Below are 15,651 nucleotides of genomic sequence, written 5' to 3'. Positions count from 1 at the left end.
AAAATAATCTCTTTAATTTTTAAATAATTTATCAAATTCAATTTATTAATTATACGTATTAAATCAGATCTTATTTTACTCATAATTAATTGTGCCACTCTTTTGTATATTGATTTTAACAGTGTAATTACAATAAATCAAAAGATTGTGATTATATACATTAATAATGAGCTTTCTTTTTTAATTAGATAACATAAATAATTAAACTATGAAATTATAATTAAAAGTAAATTAATATGATATAATTATGTAGCTTTTAACGATAAATTAAAAAATATTCATTCATCGGAAATAATGTTCTATTGTTTATTTCAATATTTTTTAATTTCATTGTTTTTAATTAAAAAGAAAACGTTTGAATTTAAAAATTATCTTTTTAAAAGGAACTCACTACGCTGCTCATATATGTATGTATGTACAATTAATTAATTCATTTATTTTGATATATCATTACAATAATTATAATTATAATATATTATATTAATAATTATTTTTTTACTACTATTATTACATTTATTAATAATAATTTAATTAGATATTTTTTAATCAAAATAGTAACATATTAAATAGCTATTTTGACTCTGATAGTAGCGATAGCAGCGCCTCTAGCATCAAAAGATCAAGTCTTCATGTTACTCGCATTAATTGTTGAAAGTTTGTCGGCGTCATTAGTGTCCAAATTGTACAGGTAAATATCGTGATTTTAGAAAATGATTTTTCTTAATAAAAGTAAAATATCGTTTTATATGCATAACGTAATAAGCATGAATATTTTTGATAGTGTATGTCGTTAATTATGTCTGACATTAAACTTAGAAAAACGAGTCAAGTTGTAGGTTATGGCGCAAATCACCACAAATCGCAATCCGAATTTCATAAATTATTAATATCTATTATTATTAAAATATTATATTAAAATTTGAAACAAAAAACAATATTTTTTTAATAGGAATTTATTACGGTGCTCCTATATGTATACATGTTCAATTAATTTATTCATTTATTTTAATGTAGGTATACTTATAATAATTACAATTATAATATATTTTATTTTTAATTATTTTATTACTACTATAATTATATTTATGCATAATAATTTAATTAAATACTTTTAATTAAAATAGTCACTAATTAAAGTGTTATTTTGACTATGGTAGTAGCGATAGCAGCGCCTCTAGCATCAAAAGGTCGAGTCTTCATGTTACCGGTTACCTATTAATTTATTGTTGAAAGTTTGTCGGCGTCATTAGTGTCTAAATTGTGTAGATAAATATCGTGATATTAGGAAATGATTATTCTTAACAAAAGTAAAATATCGTTTTATACGCATAAAGTAATAAGCATGACTATTTGTGATAATGGACGTCGTTAATTACGCCTGATATTAAACTTCGAAAAACGAGTCAATTTTTAGGTTATGGCGTAAACCGCCAAAATTCGCAATCCGAATTTCATGAGAAAATCATAGTAATTTTGTTAATCAATATTGAAATTAGCATCAAATAATTGAGTAAATAAATTTATAGGTCGCGAGTGTTGTGTGCAATAAGAAGAATGAAATAATGAACTTGGAGATAAAACAAGAAAGATTTCCGTTTTATTCAGCTCTGTAAAACTACAAAAAATTGGTGAGTCGATATTTTTTTTAATTTTTTCAGCATAATTTATTATTCATATTTTATATACATTTACAGCTATTAGTATAAAATTATTTTATTTACGACAAATATATTAATTATTGTTTTATAGTTATAACTATATAATTGAAAATTGGTATATTTAAAAATTAATTAAAACGTGTACTAATTTATTGCATTTATAATGGATTTCTAATTTACTCATAATTAGAAAATTTCTTAATATATAATTATTAGTTAGATTTACTGATAATTTTTTATAGTAAGGAACTAATTTGTGAGTCAGTCCATTACATTTCAATAAAATCGGTTTAATTAAATATAATATGGATTCTTGCAAACATATAGTATAAACATAAAGAATTTTATTTAATTTGAATAAGGAAATATAAAACTATTTTTGTTATATGAAATAATTTTAAGTTAAAAAATTAATGAATATTAAAGGGTTTTGATGTTATTCTTTCAAAAAAAAAAGTTGTATAATTTTCTTGGAGAGAGGAAAGTGTATGAATAATTATATATAATAATTATTCTAATTTGTATATAATAGGTATATATTTTAATATATATCTGTATAATATTTTATTATTATATATTTTTTTAGAAATATAATCTATAAATTATTTTCAATTAAAAGCCATATAAAACATATACTTTTTTTTCATTAAAGTTGATTAATCAAAACATTCAAATCATCATATATAGTCAGATGATTCTTCCCTACCAATCAGAGTTTAACGTTTGACTCAGATGATGTGAGTTACAAATTTGTAGCATCCTTATTTTAACGTTAAAAATAATCATGTCTTTGGATATTTATCTAACTGTTAGTCAGGTTTAAAAATAAATAAATGCAATATTTAAATGTGATATAGGCCATGATTTTTAATATTACATCAGGACAGTTGCCATTGTTACCATCAGTTGTTAGTGCAACTTCCCTTACTTTTCTATAGTGTTCCCAGTGTTGAGCGTAAGCGCATTAACATAGGTACAGCTCAGCTGGAGTGTACAACACAATCGTTGCAAATAGTTTTCTGTCAGCTTGGTGCGGTTACCTACTTCTAAAGATTTTGCGAACAAAATTTATTCTACACATGTTTCAAGGCTACAAATATTAAAGTCAATTCAATTGACTATATAACACCCATTTTGACGTTGAGTGATGAAGTTAGTGAAGATAAAGTTTTTATTGAGTTTGTGTTATTCAAGAGAACATTGCCTTGGCATTTGAGAAGAATAACCGGTTATTGAAATATTTCGGAGTCTGAAGGAAAATCAAAAAAGGATCAATTTCTACTTTTTTCATAAATCCTTATGAATTCGTGGATAAGCGTTATTTTTGACAGTTACTTTCATGATAACATTAAGGCAAGTAATTTATGTTTCATTTATAATATATGAGTGTATATATGTATATAGTATATATATATAATTTTTTTTAATGCCATATGTTTTAATTGTCATTAGTGAAACAAATTTTAATGTTATAATAAGGTAGATAACAAATTGGTAATAAAAGGAGTAATTGAAAGATATTTATTTATAATTGACAGTAAAATCTTGTTTATATTTACAAATTTGCGTTGAATTCATGTTCCATCTGGTGGTGAACTTCATAATTTTTGCTTTATTTCCACGCTAATAAACTTTATTAGTTTAATTTTTATTGTAATTATCTTAATATAGGTATAGATAAAACATTAAGTGAATTACATTTTTTTTTAAATATACACTTTGTGGATTAATGATCAAAGTTCATATTAAGTAATATCTGAAATTAATTTTAATTAATTGATATATAATTTAATTTATTATTTTAAAAGAATCGAAAAATTTTAAATTTATTTTGAATATTGTTAAAAGCTTAAAAATTGCAATATATATTGAAGCCTGATATTGTAGCAATTGTCGTAATCATTCTTCCTATACGATAACGTAGTCATATAATTTAGACAATCATTGTTCGTCTGTATTATCATTTTTTAGTGCAGATAATTTACTATTGAAGAATTAATGACTTTTTTTCTTGAAAAATTATTATTATCATTGATTATAATTTAGCTTTAATACGCGAAATAAAAAGTCCTTTTATTATCAAGGTGAACTAATCTATGATTACATATATTTAAAATTAGATGATGATGATGAGTGTATGATATAAATTAAATTTTGTTTTATTTGCAGATATTGAAAGAGTTCTTTAATTGCTTCAAAAATTATCAAATTTAAACTCCAAGAGGCAATGTAATAAGAATTAAATATATTAATAAAAACAAACATGATGCAACGTAAATAAGTGCCAAATGTGTGTAGCTAAAGAAGCTACTTTTTTAAAAATGGAAATTCTTGACTCATCATTTAAATGAAGAATAAAATTGAAAAATTAATATTTTAACATCTATTATAAATGAAATAGAAATATATTTTTGTCATCATTTAGAAGATTTTAGTAGAAAAAACAAGAAAATATTGAAAGAATTTTTGTAAAATTTTAAAAACAACTGTTGAAAAAAAAGAAAACAATAGTCATAAAACTTCCACAATATATAAAGTGAAAATATTTTAGAAAAATTTTTGTGAAGTAATATTTAAAAATGTTTCTCTTGACTTCCGTATTTCATCGAGTTACATTCTCAGTTGTGGCAATTTTATTGCTTTATTTTATATTCATGGATACACTGTTATATTCACGAGTACATAAATACTCGATTAAACCAAATGATAATAAGCCTCAATATGAAGGAATAATTCCATGTTCATTTGATCCTCTTTGCGTGGTAACTGTCAAAGGCCTAATGTTGGATCATCCAAATTATTATCTACTTGGTCCACTAGCTGCAATTGTAAATCAAGCTTTTGGAATAAGTGACTGTAAATGGATTTCACCAAATTTAATTAGTGGATTTCATGTATTAGTAGCAATAGCGGCGGGAAAATGTGCCTCAAGTGATTCACTTTCTCAACGGCGTCTTGCTGTATTACTTTTTGAAATTAGAACATGGTTAGATGATTTAGATGGACATGTAGCTAGAAAAAGAAAACACATTGACGGTGAACATTCTGATGTTGGTTCAGTTGGATATTTCGTCGATGGAATTTGTGATGCACTTGGCTGTATAGCATTGATGATTGGAATATTTTGCTATTTTCAAAAAAATCCACCTGGACGGGGATATGAGAAACTTAATAATGTGATACCATTTGTGGAAAGTCGTGATGTTGATCCTGAAACTATTTATAAGAGACGACGCTCTAGAAATGTTATTGGAACAGTAATACTATTTGTTGGTTATTTACTGGTCAGTAGTGTCGGATGGAATCGTTATATTTCACTTTATCAAGATTTATTGGAAACCGATACCAGCTCGTCTTCCATAACAAAAGATGAATTACTTTTTAGACAAGCAAAAGTAATGCAATCAAGTTCATTTTGGGCAATGTCCATTGCTTGGAAGCTTGTCAATTTCCACATTGCCGTTGATTGTATGCTTTTAGCAATGTTTTTAGATAGACTTTGGGAATATATGAGAACATTAAGATGGCTTGGATATATTGTTGTTCTTGTAGTTGTTTATTTTACGGAATTTCATTTTCTCGAATCTTATGCATTTGTTCACGGTTCAGCATCGGTTCCTACATTTGAATTCACATCAACTGACACTATGCCTATATGGAACGAGACAAATATTCAACGATAGTAGTTTAGGAGAAAGAAAAAAATAAAAAAAAAAAACATTATTTTCAAAGACTTTCTCAGGAAATGGATCGCATTAACTTTCCACCTATAAATAAATATGCGTAATATAAGGATATATACATTTTTTATATACAATTTTATATACTAGAAAAATTATATCTATTTGGTAATACTATAATTTATTTATTATTTTGCATTTTAATTTTATAGATTTTTTTTTCTACCAATAAAATATTTTTCTGGGAAAAATTGTGTACAAATGTATTTTAAATAACGTGTAATTCATAATGCAATATTTATTATTAATATAATTTATTAATTTAAAATAATTTTTTTATTTCAAGTGGATTTCAATATATTTTAGATTTAAAAATAACGTAAAATATTTTTGAACCTTGTTTACAATTTTTTTTGTAGCTGAAGGGTTTGTGTGATCCATTTTTTTAAAGAACGGGAAAAAAGAAACGTTGTTGAAAGTTATATTAACGGAAGGATTAACTGCCTATATATTAGAACAGAAATTGAATGAAAGCTCAAATTAAGATAAATATATTTTTAGATCACCTTGAAAATATATTCTACACATTTTTAATCTAGAATTTTAAAAGATTTGAGAATTATATGTGTAATTCTCTAAAAAAAAATATATATATATATATATTCCGATAATTCGTCTTTTTCATGAAATATTCTAATAATAATACTGGCTTTGAATTTCTGTATATAAAATAAATTCGTAATGTAATTTAATAAAAATTTGTGAATGTAAACCATTTACAATGAAAATAGGCAATCATTAAAAAAACATAGAAATTTAATATTTAATAAAAAAAAATTTCATGTATGTTGAATTGTCTTACTGACAAAAAATATTTTGCTTAATTAGAAATACAACTTTTATGTAACTGACAATTGATGTGAAATTTTAACTAAAATGTAAATATATATATATAAAATATAATATTTCAATTGTTGGTCAGCTTATCAAATATATTATATTACGCGAATATATTAAAAAAAAATATAGTAATATTAAAAATGGTTCATTCTTCCGTTAATTTGCTTGAATGTTTCGTATAAACATATCTTTATAAACAATGCAATAATTTATTTAAATACTTCGAAAGTCAGATAATTTTTTTTTAAGTTTAAAAATTTTGATATTATATTAAACAACAATAGATGTTTTGAGATTCTAAACTATTTATAATTTAATACAAAAAAGTATTTAGCTATCAATATATTTTTCCCACGTTGTTTATATTATTATTAAATATAAAAAATACGTTGATAAGACTGACAAGAAAATAGTTTTTCTATTATATTCCATCTAGATTTCTTGATTTTCAGTATATATTTCAAATAAGTATATATGTTCATAATAAATAAGTATACATTGTATATTAGATAAATATCTACATCGAAAAGAAATTATAGATTGTTAACAAATATTCTACTATATTTGAATAACAAGTTAATTATAATTATTTATATATAACAACGCAAAATCAAAGAATTTTTTATAATTATAAATTTCTTCCGTTTAATAAAACCACATTAATATTTTATTATTATTATTATTATTATAATATATAGTTATACTACTAGCGGCGAGTTACTTTTCACATCTTTTATATAAATATTAAGGTATATTTAAATGGAACCCTGATTGATTTATAATTTATTATAATATACTATATACTATACACCATATATTAGAATTTATGAAAACATGCAACTGTTAAATCCTTTAATCTTTATTAAGCCTATGTCAAAAAATTTTCTAAATAATATACGAAAGAAGCGCTGAAAATATATAATATTTATTTTATTTCAATTTTAATCACTAATCCCATAATGATTATCAACATTTTCCTCTCTCGTTCGATTATTTTTTTTAATTATATAATTTATTAAACATTTATTTATTATTATTTATTTAAATATATTTTTATTATTTATTACTATTAATGTATTAATATAATTTAAGTTCGATTAATATTTGTAAATAGAGATGTTCTATATGTTTGCAAGAATATTTGATTATTTTGATAAAAAACAAAATTGTTGTGAATAATTATTATAATTGTAACTGAAAAAAAATTATTTGATTCAAATAATCGGTTAATTCATTATTAATAAATAAATATTTATTTTGTATCAAGAAATTATTGAATTATAGTATTTATTTTAAATACAGAAATAATTTAAAAATAGATTAATCAAATAAAAATTATTTGCTTGAAATAAATATTTATTTAATAATAGTCAAATTAAAAGTGATTATTTTACATTATTCAAATAAATTCTTTCTCAGTATATTAAAGGAATTAATACTTAATTGATATTTGAAATTATATTATGTTTATAATTAATGAATAAATAATTAATATATTTTTTATTTATAAAAAATTAATATTTAATAATATCATAAAAATGGTTTAAAGTGATCGTTTTTATCGACATAATATAATGATGATTTCCGCGTTTCCGACATTACTATACGATTAGTTACTATTCTCAGTAATCGACAGATGTCGCTTTGAGTATCAAAAATGAATGTAATTTCTTTAACAGAAAAGTTTGAATTAATTTTGAATTAACATTTTTAATTAAACTAATAATGAAGTAGATAAATTATTCACAAATATTTTGTTTTTTTGCAAAATAATAATTTATAAAAATTTTGTTACTGAAATAATAAAAATTAAATTATTCCAATACGTTACAGATACATTTTTTTTATCTATATTGTAAAATGATGTATAATAATAATACATATCAATAATGAAGCAATTATTTTTGCATTATAAAATTTAAAAAATGTTTCATTCCAAAATTTTTTTTGAGATAATTTTTTTTTCTTATTTTATATATAAGAAAATACGTGATTTCTATTTAATTTATAATAACGTTATAAATTAACAACATTTTTATTGTTTCCGTCGAAATGATTTCGATTTCGTTCAAAAGTGTATTCCGTCAATACATTTTTAAAAAATGTTTCTCTTTTTCTAATTTTTTACACCTCTATACGAATTGTTATCGATTATATTTTGCGGAAAAGTAAATTCGCCTTTAATTATCCCAATTATAGGACAGAAATGAGAGGATAAGTAGGAACTTGATGGCTAACTGGTTTTAATAACACGAGATATTTTTATCGTGCTTATTCTGCTGTGGTTGAAACTCGAGCCTCGCGCATTCCAGGACGGTTTGCGCGAAATATGTCAAGCATATATAATATTGACGGCAAATGACGATCAGTGGCATTATAACACTTTTAAGGGACTTTTTTTTCAATTTTTGACAAGACAATCAGAAATTAAATATTTTATCATTGTCATCATTATTATCTTTGAGTTATAAAAATATTAATTCTAAAAATGGTTTTAGAAATACAAATTTAATCTGCTATGTAGCTTGCGAGGGAAGAAAATGTCACCTAAATGGCGGATATTTACATATAAATATAGCCAGTAGTCTTTACCGTATCTTTTGTGTATGGAAAAATTTATTTAATTCAAATAAATTGTTACTTGACGTTGACTATTATCAAATAAATATTTATTTGATAAGCAAATATTTGTTAGATTTTAGTTCTATTTTTTCAATTACCCAATTTGATGTAATTTTCAATATCATTGTCTTCATCGTGAAAAATCTCTTTTTAGAAACTTTATATATTTCACTTTCAATTGCATCAGAGAAAAAGTTAAGTTTTTTAGAATTGTATTATTAATTAAAATTCTTCTCTTTTTTTTAATCGAGACAGAGCTACAATAGTCATTCCAATGTGTGACAGAATAAATAGTTTTATACAATAATTTATTAAACAAAGATTGAGTTTCACAACTTTAATTATTTTTGTATTAAAGATTCTTCTCTATTATGGTTAGGCCTTAACAAATTGTTGTTGTAAAAATACCTTTAAGGGAAATAATTATTGCTACTATGTAGAAATTTCTTTAGTTAAAAACAATACGAATTCCTATCTTAGGATTTTTTATAGTATAGTATTAAATTCGGAATTTAATACTAAATCGAAGATTATTAAATATATATATAAACTATAAGATATGTGCGATCACTTATATATATATGTTTAGAATCAACACATTATATGCTGACATTTATGCACTTCGTCAGATAATGTTCTGTTCGTTTAAAATTGATCGAGTGACTGAAACAGTCGGCAATTAAATGTAATGGACCGAATGGAAATTAAGGGAAACGTTATGGAAGAGATGAGATGAGAAAAATTCTGATTGAGATGTACATAGCTTTTTTTTTTATCGATTTCGAATCAGATATGCAACGAGATGAAAAGAGAGTGAGTTTAATTATACTGATTCATATTCCAATATACAGGTAGTATGACATCTGCTCATGGTATCATATCAAAAACCAGAAGCTACCGGATTGCGAATCATATATAATCTCTTTAACATATATAACGGATTTTGTCTTAAAAATTGTACATATAAAAAAAACCCAGAAAACCGTTTCTTATTTTAATCAAAGAAATTTGAAATTTTGTTGATTATGCGTTTAAAATATAAATAATTGGTAAAGTTGGGGAAATTTTTTTTAAAAATAAATTTATTTTATGACAATTTATTTTAAAATTAATTCTTTGGTGTAAACAACTTGATTCGGACATATAAGTCAATGTACGTGAAGCAATAATAATATTACAATATCAAATGCCCCTGCAAATACCGTGTTTAATAACATGTTAGCCGTCAGGCATAAAGATAGAAAAAATTATATCGACTTGTTATACTCAAAGTCATTGGAGAGCAATATTGTAAATCACATAAAACATTGTAAATTACTTTCACTGTATTTATATTGTATAATTTTTTTGTAATTTTCACTTTCATTTCTTTATAAATTATTATTAAAGTTTGATGCTAAAAAAATTATTTCAATTCAATTCTAATTAAAACTCAATGAATTTTAATTTTTCTTTTTGCAGATTCTATCCTCGATGGCTTGTGCTGTCACGTACTTCAAAGATAAGGGCGAAAGTAAAAAAGAGTTGAAGGACACCGAATTCTCCAGTTGTCGACTTTTTAGAACTCGGTCTATTTTTACGGTTATTTTTCACATTTTCCGAATGGAAATTTAACTTGAAAGTAGGGATCCCCGAGGTCTATTTAGTTTGCAAGCATCTCATTGAAGCTGAAAATTCGTCATTATAAGGTAAATATTTTAATTTATTGGAAAAATTTTATTACAAAAAATTTAGTTGTATTTTTTGACGTGACAACATCTTACTCCGAGGTCTAGGGGAGTCAGTCACGATCAAAATTCTCCGTCCGTATAATGAATACACACCCCGCTTTAATTTTTTATTTCAAATAATCTGATCATTGATTCAGATTTACAGTACCAGGGAGTTTTATTAAATATTAATTTTCTATAATGTACAATATTAAATTTCATAATTTTGTTTATCAAAACATATCAATATCATGGTTAAAATGTCGATCTCTATCTCGAGAGGTGTTACCCTCTCTGAGCGAAATTATTAATAAATGATATTATACTGTACACGAGTCAGTGACTTTGACAACTTAGATTTTATGGTTCAACTCTATTAATCATTTGTTCGTGCAATGTCCCAGGGCTGATCTAGATCTAAATCTTTAGGCTTTTCTATGGTAGGCAAAATGCTCTTGAGCTCTGTCACGAAGTGTTTGAAATAAACGAAGATATTTTTTTTTTCCTCCTTCTCAATAACTTTGACCGCGGTCATGACGATCAGTAAAATTGACCGATAATATTTCTAAAAAGTAAATTGAAGATGGATGCGCGCATTCTTTCTTTATAGTTGGTTGTCATCCTTTTCCATATCCACCAAGGTCACTAACCTTTCAAGACTTCGCCTGCAGGGACTCTTTGGCGCCAATCTCTCATGTATTTTTTATTTCTCTTTTATATATATATATATATATAGAAAACAATACACTGGGTAATAAATTTTCTACCTGTTTCTACTCATTCATAATCGATATTTTCTTCAATCGAATCGATTTTCGTTTTAATATATAGTATCAAAGTTACAAAAAACTTTATTTATTTAAGAAAAATTGTAACAATTATTATTTTCTCTTTTTTAATTGAAGACAAAATTAAATCTTGATGTGCATCATTAATTTATTAAATGCAATGGAAAATAGGTTTATTGAGGCCATAGTTATATATATGTTACCGATCTCTTTATAAATGCTTCCTTCATACTAAACATGTAATAAGTGTCGAGGGCACGTGATCATGGTGCGTATCATGAGTATTAGGGGGTTGTACACAATTTGTAATTGACTAGTATGAAATTATTATTACTATATGGCGCCAGTCATCGACGCCTATTTTATATATCTTTTTCTGCCTCTCTCTCTCTCTCTTTTTTTCTTTAATCTATCCTTCTCTCGTGTATAATGGATTTCAAGGGAAATTAAAGGCACACCTCCTTCGATCACACCAAAGAAAATTATAATATACAAAAACAAAAAAAAAAAAACATTTACTTGGCGTTTGCTTCCATTTTTCATGATAACTTTTTTACCCTCTGGACAATACTTACTTTCAGTCTTGACAACTGAAAAATTGAAAATTGAAAAACAAAAATAATACGCATGAACGGATATATATATATAGGATGTCTGTTAGGAGAATTGTTTTCAAGATCTATAATTAAATGAATCAGACGGGATAATGAATAACTATATAAACGTCACTGTCTTGACAGAAAGTTTTAAGAATTTAATTAGAGATACGTAAATAAAAAGTAAATCAATATTTTGATATGTAAAAATAATTTACCTAAATTAGAAATTGTTAATTAGTGTTTTTTTTTTATTTAAATAATAAACAAATTGTTTTTAACCGCTAAAAATTCTATACTGTCGTGGAAAAAAAAATTAACGAAAATTCGTCTCCGATTGCGTCAAGATAAACGCGTCTTTTTAATTTCTTTTTTTTTCTTTTCTTTTTTTTTTTTTAAAAAAAAGGGCTCTGAATTCTGTATTCTTGAAGGCGGTAGATTCAAAGCAGAGGGACCGCGTGTAGTACTATAATGTAATGATTTGCGCGTTCACGCATGCTGAATAGAGAAAGTGTCTCGAAGTGGAAAAAAAATCACTGAAGTAAATGAGCTGGATTATGGCTGTCAGTAGCTCATGACAATGATTGCATTGATTCGTATAATATCGCGCGCACGTCATCACATACGTAATATTTTGCAAAAAAAAAAAAAAAATAATAATAATAATAATAATTATATAAATTACATAATAGTTCCAAGTTAATAAAATAAATGAAATTAGCAATGATTTGTGATTACATTATCTCAAACATGTGTTTATTTATATTTAAAAAAATTTTACAACTCTATACCTGAGAAAACATAATATACCCCTTTGATTCGAATAATCATATATTTTCTATATAATTTACATCAAATATAAATTTGTTTAATCATTGACGATTCTATAAATTTTTGGCTTTAATTTTCGATAGTTTTTTTTTTTGTTGATTTCGTTATGGACCGAGAAACATTTTTTGCACGCGGTATATTAAGATATTGACTTGAAGTTTTTGCTTCTTGTTGTTTCGCGCAAAGGAAAAGGAGGAGGATCATCGCCTTAGAACGGGTTAATCGAACGGAAGTGATCGATTCACATGGTTTCGATCGGCGATCGATATAACGAAAGTTTCATCTGTAACTGTCATGAAGAATCTTTAAACGTCTTCTCGAAAAGTAATGACCTTGAAATGAGGGATAAAATATGTTAACGGAAGTATATAATACAAATATGAGAAAGAAAATATATTTTTTGTTTAATAATACATTTTTTTATAATAAAATAACTTTTCAATATTTTCTCTCTTAACTTTCATATATTATAATTCGAATTTGAAGAAAAACAAATTATAATAAAAGATTTTGAATAATTGGAGGCGCTGCGATACTTGTCACAATCATTTACATTAAATTGTTTTCAATTTTAAAATTTTTGTATTTTAAATTGACTTTCAGATATAATTAATTTTTTTTTTTTTTTTGAACTTTTTGTTTCCGTTATTGTTGATTAGTAAAGAAAGTAAATGCATATATAAAAATTGTAAAGATAGTTCTTAGTTATATTAAATGAGTTGTTATTTGGACTTAATGGTACCAATTATTCATGTCAGAATAATAATGTTTTAATCAAATGCAGTTTGGTATTGAAAGTTTCGAGAGTCTAATTTTTCTTATATTTATATATATATAGCAAGTAAAAGTTACAAAACAGTAATATGCAAATGGGGAAAGTAGCGTTTATTTTTTTAAGGTAATTAAATTTAAATTTATTGCAATTGAAAAAAATCAATGATATTATATAGTGTTACGTCATATATATAACTCGTTAAATATAATAAACCACACAAGGTAATTTCATACGCAGTTAATTAACTTTTAATTACTCTGTATGTATATTTCAATGAGCGCGAAATTATAGATTTTACCAATCAGAAAATTCTTGTTTTTTTTATTTTTTGGCATTAAAGTTCATGAATAAATAATTTACGATTATCTTTGAGAGTACCAAAATTTGGGAAGAGTCCCGTTCGCCGCGTGTAGGAAGAGGCGCGTCCTGAATTTTTATATTGAAACTTGCGTTGTATTATCTTAAGGCGTGGGTGCTCTTATTACTGTTTCTTTCTCTCTCTATATATATCAGAAAACCAGCTATTGTAATTAAGAGTTTAAAGAACCTTTTTTAAATAAAAGTTACAACTTTTTTTTCAAGATGCATCGGGAAAAGAATTGTAAGATGAAAATTACGTTTTTTAATTTAAAAAAAAAAGTGTTACTCGTTTGTGAGTTGTAAATATTCTCATCTTAGAATATGAGAATATTTATGTTAAATTAATTTTTCTTACTAAGCACTTTTGAACCAATTTTCATATTATGCTGCATCACCTAAAGTATTCTTTATAAGGAAACAGTTTTTAGAGTATCAATATATATATTTGTGTGTCACATTTTTATAAATTAAAACTAAAAGTGACTTTTATAATCTGTATGACCTTTCTTTGAGTTAGCTTGAAACAATTTCTTAATTATATATTAAAATGTCACTCTGCAACAATATTATTATATATAATTTATTACATGTTGAGAAATATGTGTTTATACAAAGATGAGTATATTATAGCTACCAACAGCATTAAGAATTAAGATTTGCACACAGAGCTTGTTTTAAAATTATATGAAGGAAATAATAATTGTAGCTTAAAAGAGATCGTTATAACTCTCGAACAGATAGTTCTCACGTTTATAGGCGTTATTTAGAGAAAGTTTTGTAACCTTGTTTGTTTTGTGAATATTAGTATAGTAAAATTAAAAAAAAAAAAAAACTTTTTTATTTCAAATTGGAAAAAAAACAGAAAATAGTAGGTAAAATTTCAAAAATACCAGAAAAAAAAATTATAAGAGTTTAAATTTTTTATTTCGAGGAACTATACTCCCACCCATATAGTTCGAGGAACTAAATCATTATTTGAAGGCTCATCTCAATCAAGAAGACCAAAAGTCGCGCACTCAGCCAGAGAAAATTCACTGGCATTGACTCTATAATTTGTGTCTTTTGTTTTATTGTATTTATTGAGACCAATTGGGTATTAAAGCTTGTACAATATATTTTCTTGGTGCATGGGCGCGATACATATTGGCCTAATAACAATAATTCGTTTCTCATGCACGTGATGGAACGTCTGCTGGATTTTTCAGTACGTTTCCTATACGTGCTGGTATGATTTTTATATTATTTTAAAATCTTTGTTATTTAGTTTTGTAAATTACAAAAAAAAAAAACAGTTCAAAATGGTATACATTTCAAAATTTAACATAGTTTATCAAATAAATTTCTTTTTTTACTTCATGTTTCTGATTTATTTATACTATACAAAGCAGTCAAAATAGAAATCAGGTTTTAAGTAAATCAATAAAACCTGTTTGGCTAATATATAGATCTTAAATCAGATGAGAGGGAAAATTGATTCTTGCGGGGACAATAATAAATTATATTTATTCTGAGAGATTAATATTAAACCGTTACTGACGATAACTATAATGATATACATATTTTCACCCACGCTATTTTTTGTGGCTATAAGGTAATTATGTCCAAATAACATTATGTTATAATGTCCCATTGTTGCCAAGTTCAGACTTCATTTACTACTTGACATTTTGTTACTTTATTGTTTTCTTCTGGTTTTTGAAGTGTTCAAATCTGTCCGCCTTCTTGTTCCTTC

The 15,651-nt window shown here is 24.8% G+C and overlaps 1 protein-coding gene and 1 long non-coding RNA gene across 2 annotated transcripts in view; both read left to right on the top strand.

Annotated features, from left to right (window-relative positions):
• Positions 1 to 623: 623 nt before the first annotated feature.
• The window catches only part of LOC127278837 (uncharacterized), a 63,801-nt gene continuing 48,773 nt past the window's right edge, over positions 624 to 15,651 (top strand). Inside the window, exons 1-3 of the long non-coding RNA XR_007842548.1 lie at positions 624 to 688; positions 1,527 to 1,628; positions 10,322 to 10,548. This is a non-coding gene — a long non-coding RNA (uncharacterized LOC127278837). The remainder of the gene's footprint in view (positions 689 to 1,526; positions 1,629 to 10,321; positions 10,549 to 15,651) is intronic.
• On the top strand, positions 3,832 to 7,151 carry LOC127278833 (ceramide phosphoethanolamine synthase). Its single transcript, XM_051300756.1, has one exon. The coding sequence runs from the start codon at positions 4,238 to 4,240 to the stop codon at positions 5,339 to 5,341; it is 1,104 nt and encodes a 367-aa protein (XP_051156713.1). The 5' UTR covers positions 3,832 to 4,237; the 3' UTR covers positions 5,342 to 7,151.

Source organism: Leptopilina boulardi, unplaced genomic scaffold (assembly GCF_019393585.1).
Source record: "Leptopilina boulardi isolate dan_hultmark-lab unplaced genomic scaffold, ZJU_Lbou_2.1 LbouV2_211, whole genome shotgun sequence".
NCBI lineage: Eukaryota > Metazoa > Arthropoda > Insecta > Hymenoptera > Figitidae > Leptopilina > Leptopilina boulardi.
The sequence above is the reverse complement of the archived record's forward strand: the minus strand, read 5'-3'. Positions and strand labels throughout refer to the sequence as shown.